Raw genomic sequence first — 13,165 nt, forward strand, 5'->3', positions numbered from 1 at the left:
CACGTTCACAACCCGGCCCAAAACACGAAAGTTCCCAACCATGTTCCGCAAAAAAAGCAATCGAAAAAAAATACAAGCAGCTCAGTGAAACAATAATGTGCAGTCCAAAGTATGATGGCAACTCGTCTGGCTGGGGAAGAACATATTGAAGAATCACGAAACTGTACAGTGACCAAAAACTTGAAGGACGCTTGAGCTTCGCCTTCAAGAGCAGAATGCAATAGCGTAATCGGGCCCCGTGCACATTGCCTTCACAATTTCTAGCCTGGCTTTGGTTCTCGGTGCATGCCTCAACCGTGCCGTAAGGAAACAAACGACTGTGCGCGTAACATTGGCCGTCTCAAAGTATCTTGGAATGCCTACTGCAAGTACAGTTTTTAAGTGCTCACTATGTCATAATTATTCCTTTCGCAAATCAGCGAAGGGCCCACTACGCGTGCAGAAGGCAACACGCGAACTTATGCAGCTGTTCACTTTGTTGATGCTTTTGCTGATGTTGATGAATAAATATATGTCTGAGCGTATTGTAATGTGTGGGCCTTTAAAACACCCACTCGTTGCACAATTAACATGCTTTGATGCCTGGCACAATTCTACGCTTCTGCCACGCAATATAACATGTTTAGGAGACTCCTTCCACTGCATAACATTCTTATAGTGCTTTTTTTTTCCGAAGTAGCTTCAAGAAATGGCGTGACTCTGTGGTAGAACACCTGCTTGCCATGCAGACGGCCTGGGTTCGATTCTCACTCTAACCCAAAGATTTTTATTATTTATTTTATTTACATCTTTCTCAGTTTTTTGGTCACGGGCAGGATGATGATTTTTCACTCACAAAAAATGACGCCATCGCCGACGCTAACAGCAGAATTTCTGCAAAACGAGCTCTTTAACGCTATCGCTTTAAAAGAAATGATATTTCAGTGACGTTTCAGCTTCCCATGTGAGAGCCTTGTCCACTATAAAAACCCATGAAAGATAACAGTGTGTTTAAGTACGCTTCAGTACGCGATGCAAGCAGCACGTTAACATCATCAATAGTTTCCCATCATTTCTATTCAGCGTGTGTGCCATGGTCTGAATGTACAATGATTCTAGATGCAAGCATGATGCAAGCTTCTTTCCCCTGGCTAAAACACATCCACCTGCCGAGTCAATACTGTGGCCTGTAGATTTCACATGTTCCTCAAGGGCATTCAAAGCAAAGTGCCATTTCTGGACGTCATACTTGTGCTGTTTAACAGATTCCTTGAAGTCGCCAGTTTCACCAATATACACTCTTGTAGTCACAGTCATTGCAAGTTATGATATAGACAACACCAGGGAAATTTTCATGTGACAGCTTATTCTTTACGTTGGCTCAAACATTCCTTAATTGCATGTTAATTCATGTGCAATTTTGATGTCGTACCTGTGCTTGATGCAAGCATGGTCTCACTTGTGCCATGCACATAGGGAATGGCAGCCTGCTTCTTCAGAGATGATCTAGAATGCAAACAGTTTTTGCTTTCTGAAAAAGGTCTCTTGTTGCTGTACTGCTCCAGCGAGCAAGAACTGTTTGCACAAGGCAAGAAGACCACGAGCTTGATACTGTGAGCATTTGCAAAGATTAAAAATCCTCCGGCTAGATTCCGTCTTTTCTGTACACTGTGCAGAAAAAACTCTTGCATCCAGCCACGTAGCATTCTAGGTCACCTCTGAAGAAGCAGGCTGCAATTCCACATGTGCATGGCACAAGTGAGACCATCACTTGCATCATGCACTGGTACAGCGTCAAAATTGCACATGTGCCAACATGCAAACTACAGAACGTTTCAGTCAATGTAAAAGAAAAGCTACCGCATGAAAATTTCCCTGGTGTTGTTTATGTTATAACTTGTGGTGACCGTGACTACAAATATGTCGGTAAGACCGGTGATTTCAGGAAATGTGTCAAACAGCATGAGTGTGACGTTCGGAAATAGTACATGGCCTCGAATGCCCTTGTGGAACATGCAGAAACTACAGGCCACAACACGACTGGGCAAGTATATATATTTTAGCCAAGGAAGAGAAGCTTATGTCACGCGTGCATCTAGAGTCATTGCACATTCATACCATGGTGCACACGTTGAATAGAAGTAATGGAGCACCTTCGGCGATGTAAATACGCTGTGCATCTTTCGTGGGTTTCTATTGTGAACAAAGTTCCCTCCCGTATGGGGAGCCAAAGTGTCGTTAAACTTTCACTTCCTCTTTTGGTCGGTGTACAGTGTCGCGTCTTCGAAACAATAATGTAATGGGTCATAGGCATGTGTATATTATTTAATGGCATCAAACTTGTTAATTCAGTCATATTTGGCCGCAACTCGGTTAATCTGGACGATCCTTGCAGCGTCAAGCGCGAAGTGCTGCAAATGTGCACCTCAAAAGAGCAAAACGGCATTCGTGAAACCAGAATGGCCACGAGCCTTCAGAAAGGGCTTGGTCGCCATCCACAATCTTACAGCAATCGCATTGTTGGTGACCAAGGCTTCAGCAGCTGCAGCAAAGTTTTTTGTTTTAGATTGTACTTGGCACACGCAAAACAGCGTGGGCACTATCTATGACTGCGTCGATAGCGACTGAGGTCAAATCTGCAACAACCAGTAGTTTCATTTTTGCCACATGCCTTCAGAACTATTTAGTCGCCATCCATGATTGGGCCTTAGCAAGGCAGGTTTATTCAGCAGCAGATGCAGTGCACAGCAGTTTCATTTCCACTCTGGATGTAGGCCGCACGCGTGCCTTCAGAACTGCGTGTACACTATGATCGTGTCTTTAGTGACCACAGTTTTGTCCACAGTGGATGCGGCACTCAGTAGCTTCGTTTTGACTTCGAGTAGTGCGCGCGCAATGTCGCAGAACTGAAACGTGCAAGCTGTTGATGAAGAGCGCCGTGGTCTGCATGCTGGCATAAAACTCGCATGCTACATTGTGATGGACGAACAATCAGTTGCCATTTTTCAGACTAAAAAATTATCGTGACGTGCGCGTGGCGGCGTTGGTTGTGGCGGTACGTAATAAGGGGCGGGTTCAGAGCACGTTTCAGCCTATGAGATGGGAACCTTGAGCTGCGGTTACATTGAGAGCAAATTCGCAAATGACGAAGATAGCGGCTTTTACAGTACTCTTATGCAAAATAAGTGCGGGATTTACGTAGTAATCAAGAAAATAAAGTGCATTGATGTAATAGACACTTGTGTATTGTTTTCTTGATACTTTCGTCATTCTGTTAATTCGGACATTTTTTCCGGTCCCGTGAAATCTGAATCCTAACAGGCTTTTTGCTGCACAAACTTGCATTTGTCAGTTTTTTCTTTCATAAGACACCTTGCGGGATTCCACAGCACTGATTTGCTATTTTCAACGTCCGTTGCTGCAAGTTGTTGATTAATTAACCCTCACACCGCCACTTGATAGCATCGTGGTTAGCTCATTTAGTAAACAATTGTCACAGAAAGGCATTGGTCCAGGGTTAGATCCCTGGACCAGGACCAATGCTTCGTCAACTAAACAGCTTTCCTTCTTAGAAAGCTATACGGATTTCCTGGTAGCTTTGTGCTACAAACTCGTGGTTGTCGATTTTCCCTTTCACGTACTGCCTGTGCGACAGAAACTAGAGTCTGTGTAGTATACAAGCAAAGCCTAAGAGGCTGTCAGTAAATAATTTAGCAAATTTTCTGACTGCAAACTTATGGCTTTGGCCGTGCATGGCCAGGCTAAAGGGGCAACGACACATGCATTGCTTCTTACGGCCTGCACTTTGGCGCTAGTTCCCGTCTTTCACTGCCACTTGTTCGTGGCACTGTTACCCTACCCTAGCCAGTTGAGTTGTCTGTGGCCTCCACGATTAGCTTCGGCAGCGTGCCGTTAATTGTATATAGGGCCAAACAGCATTACATTATCTTTGAGGAGTTTCGAATCGTGAAATTTGGAAGAAACAATTCAATGCAAGTGATGCGAATTACTCAGTATGTATTTGTTATTTATTTACAAGGCTTATGCTGATTTTAGAATAAAGCTGTAAGCGGGTTGTTTGCCATACAAATATGGCAAACTGTAAAAGTATTAGCATTACACAATAAATGCTGCACATTATGAACACTGTTGAGAAAGCACTCTTAGTGAAAATGTAAATAAAGTGACAAAGCAGTTAACATATAATTGCACAGTGCATAACATACATTGAAAGAGGTACCGACATCACATAAAAAACAAAGACATGCCAATGTCAGGGAAAAAAGAAAGGAAAGGAAAAGAAGACGACATATGGTGGAAAAGTTTATGGCAGTTTCTTTAGCTCCGCTAGAAATGAGAGCACTGTCGCTACTTTAATTGAATAATACATGCTGCATTTTAAACATCGATTTCAGCAAAGTTTGGTACCAACTGAATCTGTGCGGTGCCTCCAAGACCTGTACGGTGAACCCAGTTTGTCTGTGTTTACCGGCCAGAGATGAGGCATCAAACGAGAAGTAGGGTTGGGTCGAAATGCTCCCACTCATCAAGCGAGGCAACTACTCATCAAGAATGCAACACATTATCCTCCGGAAGGAAGTGCAGGCTGTATTTGTGCATGCGTCGCTTCCCCCCTTTAGCCCGGCCATGGGCAGGGCTGGTGCACATACGGTGGACATTCTCAACTCATGACCGGTAACTTACCCGGAGGGTATACAACCATTGTATACTACCAGCACCATGCCCACTCTATCTCCCCCTTTTGGAGCAGCCTGCCAATTTGCCTCCCGAACTAAAGAGCGCGCGTGAAAGGGGAAGTTGACTGACTGGCCACAACGGGAGGTGAGGGCGCTGCATGTCGGTGGAGTAATCACTAGTGCACCTGCTTGCACCGTCTCACACAAAGGTGCAATCCCACTAGTCCTCCCTATTTTTTGACAATCGTATCCTGCCATCGTGCGGTCAGCATGTGATGACAGTTTGTTTTTCTGGACTGACGTTAGGTATAAAAGTTCGAGCTCATTGTCAAGAAGCTGCCGACTCTCGGCCAACTGGGCTGGAGATCTAAAGCTCACTAGAAAACGTACTCAGACTTTTTCGGAAATCACTTTCCCACAATGTCCTCCTTTTGTGAAATCTTGCGACTACAGTGGAACTTCGATTATACGACTTTCAGGGGACCGCGCAAAATCGTCGTATAATCCGGGCGTCGTATAATCGAAAAACCGAGAATATAGGCAGTGACGGTCATTGTTGCCTCACAACAGCGGGCACATAATGCCTAAGAAAGTCCGCGGCACAAACCTACGCTGCTCCGAGGAACGTAGATTAAATTAATTGAAAAAATGACAACCACGCATTTTATCGGAGGTGTGAACGAACCTTTATTTCTCACCTTTTAAAAAAATCTGTGATTTTCTTCTGAGAGTTTGCCCAGCCATGACGCATCAGCTTTCTTTCGATAGCTGCAACATCTGGCAGCAAGTCGCCGATCTCGTCGCGTGCGCAAGCAAACCGCCGAATGTGGTCAACGTAGCACAACACGTCCGCGTAAGTCGGAACGGACGCGCTAGCCTCTGCAGCGTCGTCCATCTCTTCCTCGTCGGAAGTTCCCGCAGTGTCGGGACGCACAGTTTCGATAATGTCATCCAGCGACACTTCACTGCACACTGCAACGTCATCGTCGGCACTAACATAGTCCGCGAAAGATCCAGGCAGCTCCAGGCTGCCGAACTCTGGTTCGTCATCAACAGGCACTGCAGCTTCACTGGTAGAACAAGCACCACTTCTATTAAAGCCGCAGTGCCTGAAGGAGTTGGCGATGGTTTCTGGTGTGACTGCGTCCCATGCACTAGCAATGTAGTGCATTGCATCAAGCACAGAAAGCTTTTTATCCAACTGCTTGCGTTCCATGCCCGCCAGCCGACGCTGCACCAGAAACTTCCGATATTTCTGTTTCATGCACTTGATGACGCCAGCGTCAAGTGGCTGCAGCTGGCTAGTGCAATTGGGGGGCAGAAATACAACTTTCACATTTCTCAAATGCGACATATCTGATGGATGGCATGGCGCATTGTCAAGCAGAAGAAGAATCTTTCTGTTCTTAGCCCCCATTTTGGAGTCCAGCTGCTGCAGATATGTACAAAACATAGAAGCCATCATCCAGGCTTTCCGGTTGAACATGTACTGGCACGGCAGCCTTTTCAAATTCTTGAAGCATCGCGGCTTCTCAAACTTGCCGATCACGAGGGCAGGAAGCTTTTCAGAGCCGTCTTCATTAGCGCAAAGCAATACGATAAGACGCTGTTTGCTTCGCTTGCCCCCGTGACAGCTCTCTCCTTTGAATGCCAATGTCTGTTCTGGCTGCATATTATAAAATAATCCAGTTTCGTCCGTGTTGAACACGTCGGATGGCTTGTATTCCCGTATCAATTCCGGCAGCAATGCAGTCCACTTTTCTACAGTGTCGGAGCTGACTGACGCGCTCTCTCCACAGCAGCGGCTGTACACAACTCCACTGCGTTTTTTAAAGCGATCCAACCAGCCATTGGAGGCTTTAAAGTCGTCAATGCCGCAGCGCAATGCAACTGTCTCAGCCTTCTCCTTCAAAATTGCGCCATCCACGGCAATTCCTGAACTGCGGGCCTGACGCAACCACTCAACGAGGGCCTTCTCCATGGCAGCATATTTGCCACCTTTCGCGGCCTTCCTGTTCAGGCCGAACTTTGCCACATTTAGTAGGATGCTGTCCTTCTTCGCGAGGATCGTTTTCAGCGACGACTCGGGAATGTTCAGGTCGCGGGCAATGCTGGCCTTTGTTGCTCCGTTCCGCTTCTCCGCCTCCTCGATTATGCGAAGCTTTTCTCCGAGCGTCAGCGGTTTTCGGTTCCGCGACATTGCGAGACGCAGCACTCGCAACCAAGAATTCGAAAGCTTCCTCGCACACCAATGTCCGAACACAGAAAATTTTGCACGTGGACACAGCAGCTGCGGCGCAGCACAACCAACCGATGAGGCAAACACGTGAAGGAATGGCTGAATGGCAGCACGGCAGTAGGCCTATTCGATTTGCAAGCTTCGACCAATCGCGAGCGGCTAAAACGCCCCAGCCCTCTGGTAGCATGGAGGAAGGAATACTAAGGAGAGGCCCTGACGTCACACTCGTGAAGCCGCCACATCGCAAACACCCGCATCGCCTCCTAGCGAAGGCGCAGCGAAACTTTTCGCGACTTCCGTTGCGACGTTCGCAAGCGCATGCGCGCATCGCGAAACTGTGCAGCTTTTTTTTTGTTTGTTGTTTTTTCGCCGTGCTAGCGGTGTAGTCGATTCACGCATGCTGCTCTTTGTGTGTGTTCTTTAGGAAAGCTACGCAATGCCCAGCTGTTGCGTATACCCTGTGCAAATCGCGTGTATACTGCGAGCAGTACCGGGTGTCACTTTTCATGTGTACGTATACGTTCGTTTGATTACTGATCACTAAGGCATGGTATTTGCATGCGGAGCACTCGGATGTGCGCTCTGTTGCTTCTTACTCGTTGCGTCAACTCGGAACACACGTGAAATTTTGTTTTTGGCGTCTGACGCGCCGTACATACCATGCGCTGAAGACATCGTACGTTTTAGAGGCTGTGTCGTTCAAACGAAAGCACAATAAACTTTTGTTGTTATCGGACTACGTGATGTATGTATCGTGCGGTGTGCGCTCGCTGCGTGCTTGTGTTGTGTGCGCACTGGAATTACAAATTTTATGTGCACGATCGCGTATACAATACGGCGGTGTCTTCTTTTCGACGTGAAGTTACGTCAACTATAGGTTGGCGTTGCGCCGAATAGCTACTGCGCTCACTCCATATACACGAACAAAGAACCGCTAATCGGGCAATAGATCAGGAAATCGGGCTACAAGAAAGGAAAAGAAAGGCCTAACGCTCAGCAGAACGCGTAAGTCACTGCTAGGTGAGTTCGAATACGATGTGGCAGGGGCAGAATGTTTTTGATTACGGCACGTACCGGTAATTTCTGTACTGTTGCACAAAAACGCTCCTCGAAGAACTTCAGCACGCAACGCTCGGGCCTGCCGCGCACGAACAGCCAGGTAAACGTCTGCTTGCAACATTTTACTGCGTGCGAACCGCACAATACGCGCTAAGTTTACGCCGGGACTACAAATCCGAACAGAAGCGAACCACCGCGGAGAGCACGCCGCGGGGCGTCTGCTGTTTTGTTTGCCCCATATCGGCTTGTTTGCCCCATAAATCTGACGTCACTTCCGCCACACTTTTCGCAATGCATTGGGATACGATAGGGCCTCTCCTTAGTTTTTCCTTCCTCCATGTCTGGTAGCTAGACAGCGGCGAGTTCCGGTTCCCGCGGCTGTCGCAAACGTTGGCTCAACAATCGCCGTTCAACACGTCCGGTATAACGACACGAAATCTAGTGAAAGTTATCGCATACTAGAAAGCGAGCTCGAAATTATCTGCCATGTTATCTGCTCACAACGGTCACTACAAAACCACCCAAAAGAAGAGAGAAAAAAAAGGCGACAAACGGAAGTGCGCAGTGCAATGCAACAAAACGAATGTGCTCCGGCTGGCTCCGGCCAACGTTGGCTCTGGCTAGCTATGGCCGACCGCGTGTCGAAAAATTGAAGAGGCCCTGTGGTGGCGGCGCGGATACGAACTCGGTTCCTCGGTTCCCCGACTTTTTTTGCCCGGCCGCAGTGTGTTTGCGTGCCAGCCCGCGTCATCGTAGGTCTTTTTATTTCTCGGACAGTCCAGCGAAGCGTCGTACGAGGCGGGGCCGGTGTAAAGTTGCGTCGTACAATTGAGGTTTTTAATACATTATTTCTATGGGGGTTTTGCCGGGACCAAGCCAATTCGTCGTAAAACGCGGGTCGTCGCAGGACCGGGGGACGTATAATCGAAGTTCCACTGTATGTACATTTGAGTAATAGATCATGCGTACCTTAGACTATTTATGAAGAATCATTGCTGATAATTGTCTGATTCATATTGTCTTCAGATGTACGTCACGGCAATAAATAAGTGACGGCACGGAAATAAATGCACTCAGTATCTTTATAAATAAAATATACCTAAACCTTGGCTATTTAGTTGACAATAAAGTCGGAGTCGCTACATTTAATCATTCACAATAATATTAGTATTACAATGTTGAGTTGCCGTACAAGCGAGAGCAAGACAAGGATCATGTAGTTCATTGTTGCCTGAATAGGACAGCTTAAACTCGCTGCGTGCATCTACTTGAGCACACTTGTAAAGAATCATCTACCTCTAAAAGAATTAATTGTTGGGCTAGTTAGTCATGCATAACTGGCTTAGAAATATTACCGCAAGCATATTAGACCCTGTTTCACTTCATATAGTACAACGCTCGTCTAACAGCGCACATCTGATACACATTTACAAGCAAAATATTATGCCCTAAAGGCAAGTCTATGTCTCAATAAAAAAAGGGAGGACGACGAAGAAAAGCTTTACTCACAGCTGTTTATTAGTAGGGAAGGGTTCCACATTTATATCCTTTTGTCACGCATGTGCATACGGGAATAAAGCAACACGTGGCCATCATAGGCGGTTGCGCATTATAATTCAAATTAGTGGAAAGCGAGCCAAATTATAAGCGAGCTGTCTATCGCTTTGTTGTACCCCGAGTTCATAATTTATGCACAACCGCCTCTGATGTATACGTCTTATTTTATTCCTTTATGTGCTTGCATACCAAAAGGATATGTATGTGGAACCCTTTCTTGCTGATAAACAGTTGTGGGCAGTCCTTGCCTTCGTCTTCTTTCCTGTCTTCGTCGTTTTATTCCTCGTGCTAATATGTCTCAGTCAGTCGTCTGCCTCCATTCCAGCTAAAGTAACTGCAGCCTATTCATGAGAGCGTCTCAAGTGAAGCATGGCAGAACACTGAGCAGAACCATATGAAACTGCCCGTGCAGATACAGTAAAACCTTGGTGATACGAATCTCGCGGGGTTACCAAAAATATTCGTATCATCCGAAACTCGTATCACCAGAAAACATGGAAAATTAGTATGTGACAAAAGAAAGTTGGCTTACGTTTTTATTCAGTGTTTCTCAGGGCCGCAGCGACGTCGTGAACAGCTCTGAATGATTGCCAGCAAAGCTTTTAGACATCAACGATCATACTTGTACTCCTAAATATACAGTGCATGCGCGTGTGTGTATAATTAATGAACCAGATGTGTTGTGACCGTGACCGCTAGTAGCCCATTCCTAATCTTACTACGCTTTTCTTCCCCCTCCCCCCTTCCCCAGTGCAGGGTAGCCTACCGGGCTCAGCCCTGGTTAACCTCCCCGCCTTTCTTTTATTCTTATTCGCTCTCTCTCTGCATGACACCAGAGTACTGTGACGAATGTGACTTAAGAAGCGCTTTGCACGCGATAGATAGAGGCCAAGCTCCTTCGCCAAGACCGTCCGCTTCGTCTCTTTTGGTCTTCGTCCACCTTTAATGGGACTGCTGCCTCGAGCACAGGAGCACGTGTCAACGCGTCGGGTAAAAAAAGCGCGACGTCATCGTCATCTGTAATCTAAACGCGAAGGCGCCTAAAGGTCTCCAAGATTCGTGCGCCGCATCTTCCACGACAGCGCGGGCAGCACCTGTTCGTACCTGTGCGTTAGCGTACGTTCATATCAAACGTCGCGGGGTGCAAGTCGGTTGCAACAACCGTACTCCGATACATTGCAGGCTAATGAGCCTTGGACAGGACCACAGAAAAATTCGTATCACCCCGAAATTCGTACGAGCCGTGATCGTGTCACCGAGGTTTTACTGTAGCTCACTGTGGCTGAAGGAAGCTTTGGGACAAATCCTCACGTCGCCGATAGTGAGCGCCATAGCCGACGCAGCAGGTTGAATGGGAACTACTGCTCTCACAGGCGGAGAGGAGCACTCAGTGGGCCACACCAAAGAGAAAGATTGAGCGGCTGTGCCAGTACTAACATATAGGGCAGAAAGTTTGACAGTAACAAAGAAAGTTGAGAAACATGTAGATGGGAATGAATAAATATATGGATGGAGCAATGTCAGGGGTATCCCCTTTGAATCTGGCCAATGGCTACTGCCACCAAGCTGTCTATTAGATATCTTTATGATGGTTAGTTCGCACTAGTGAACTGCTGGTTCTAACCCCTCCCCCCTTCCCTAATGATATTATAAAATTGGTCAATTCCACGTGGTTCTGAGTTTTCCACCACCGATTTTTCAGCCTTCTCTTACTAGTCTAAAGCCCGGATTCATTCATGTTCCCCGAACTGCCATTGAAGAAACAATGTTTCGGGGATACTTAATGCTTCCTCGATTATTCGATGAATACTTTGACATTCGGTTACAGTAAGCTGAGTGGTACCTGCACCCTTCCCACACTCTAAGTACGAAACCCTAGTGGCACTAGTGGAGATTCAGCAATGATAGTAATTTTGTCGGCACATGCGAGATTGAAAAGATTGTACAGGTTCCTGCTTGAAATATCTGTTCCTTGCTTTTGAGAAAATAAACAGTTGGCATTCTGCGCTCGTGGTGTTCTGAATGTTTCCTTACTTGTGTCTTCGTCTTCTCGTGCAGTTTAAGAAAGTTTATCGCAATGAACCAACTAGCCTGCCAGAACGTATCACTAGTGAAGCACTGGCCAAACACACATGATCATTGCCTTCTCGATGCTGGAGCAGTTTGTTCGCTGCATTCCGAACACCTGTGTTGGTGCTTCCGCCACTCCCGCCGCTGCACCCAGGCTGGTGTCGCACACAGTGTTTCGAATAATTGCGGGATGCCAAGTGGATGGTTTGGGGCAATCAATAAAAATCATTAAGCAACCTGCACTTGCCTTAAGCCAGTAATTTTGCATAAATGAAGTGCGCAAAGGAACCAGCAAATTTTATTGAGCTGCATTGACCTAAGAAAATCACGTATCAAGAGCCAACTTCTTGCACAAAATATGGCTAATATGCAGAAGCACGGCCAGACAGCAAGCCAGTACCATCACATGGATGTGGAGTTTGGTCTTGCAGTTGGAGCAAATTTCACGATTGAACAAAAAGCCAGCTTAGCAGTACACGTTAAGTAAACTAGTGAATTGAAAGTCCGTGGGTGATTTGGGTCATGTTCTCAACCTTTTGTTTTGCTATTGCATGCAAGTCTGTTCTAATGTGCGACTTGTGCACTGTTTTATGATGATGGGTCTTAATAACCCATTTCTTGTGGCTATTAATTAGCCATGACTTGCAACTGGAAGTGCGAATTGTGCGTTATTACATAAGGCTTGACAATGAAAAGACTTAAACATATTTCTCATTCTTGCAGGATATGAAAGCATTAATAGCTGCATGTCATCAGATTTACCCTCTGGTCCAAGATGTACTGCTCAAGGAAGTTGAGGAGAAACTGAATGGAGAAATGAAGAAGATGGAATTGTCAGCAGAAGAGGACGGTGTTGCAGCGTGACACAATGGAAAATTTTAAGCTCTTCACTGCAGCACGGGAATTACAGAAGCCACTCTCATTTTACTGTAAATAGTCCATGAATACAGAAATGTTTTCATCACTGGTTTATTATTAACTGACTGTGTTTCCGTAATGGTGTTCCAGGTGTTCAAGTGGTGTTGACATACTACTTCCTTCAAAGCTCCTTGAAAAGTCTTTGCACACACATATCATAAGGAGCATTGGCTGTGGAGTTTCCTTGTACAGTTAGTATCAATCAATTTTGAATTATCTGATGTTTTAATCAAATGAGAACTTCAACATTTCCAGCAAAATGAACTTTTTTACTTGGAAATTTTGTGATTGTGGTGGGCACTGTGAGGGCTCTTCGGTGTACTTATCATGATGAAATAAAGCTCAAGGAAGGTAAGGCTCACTGGAACATGTTTTTTTTCTCTTTTTCATTCATGCTTTTATCATTTCAAGCAATAGCATGATTTCGACTTGTATATTAAAAAAAATGAGGTTGCCTAGGCATGAGATGGTTAGGTAGGTTTCTACCGCAGTAAAGCACCTCAGGTCTTGATGAGCTTAGAGAACTTATAATAAAATAAGTATCATCAGAGTTCATATACTCATGGTGCCGCTAGGAGTGAGCAGCAAGCTGATAGAACGTAACAGTAACAACATTGCCCAGTTTGTACCCTGCGTCATCATAACA

General features: G+C 45.9%; 1 protein-coding gene across 1 annotated transcript in view; it reads left to right on the top strand.

Moving 5' to 3' along the window:
• Positions 1-12,867, top strand: part of LOC119383609 (exosome complex component MTR3) — a 31,084-nt gene extending 18,217 nt beyond the window's left edge. The window contains exon 9 of the mRNA XM_037651859.2: positions 12,325-12,867. Coding sequence (XP_037507787.1) covers positions 12,325-12,465 — 141 coding nt within the window. The 3' untranslated portion in view covers positions 12,466-12,867. The remainder of the gene's footprint in view (positions 1-12,324) is intronic.
• Positions 12,868-13,165: the final 298 nt, after the last annotated feature.

Source organism: Rhipicephalus sanguineus, chromosome 2 (assembly GCF_013339695.2).
Source record: "Rhipicephalus sanguineus isolate Rsan-2018 chromosome 2, BIME_Rsan_1.4, whole genome shotgun sequence".
Classification (NCBI taxonomy): Eukaryota; Metazoa; Arthropoda; class Arachnida; order Ixodida; family Ixodidae; genus Rhipicephalus; species Rhipicephalus sanguineus.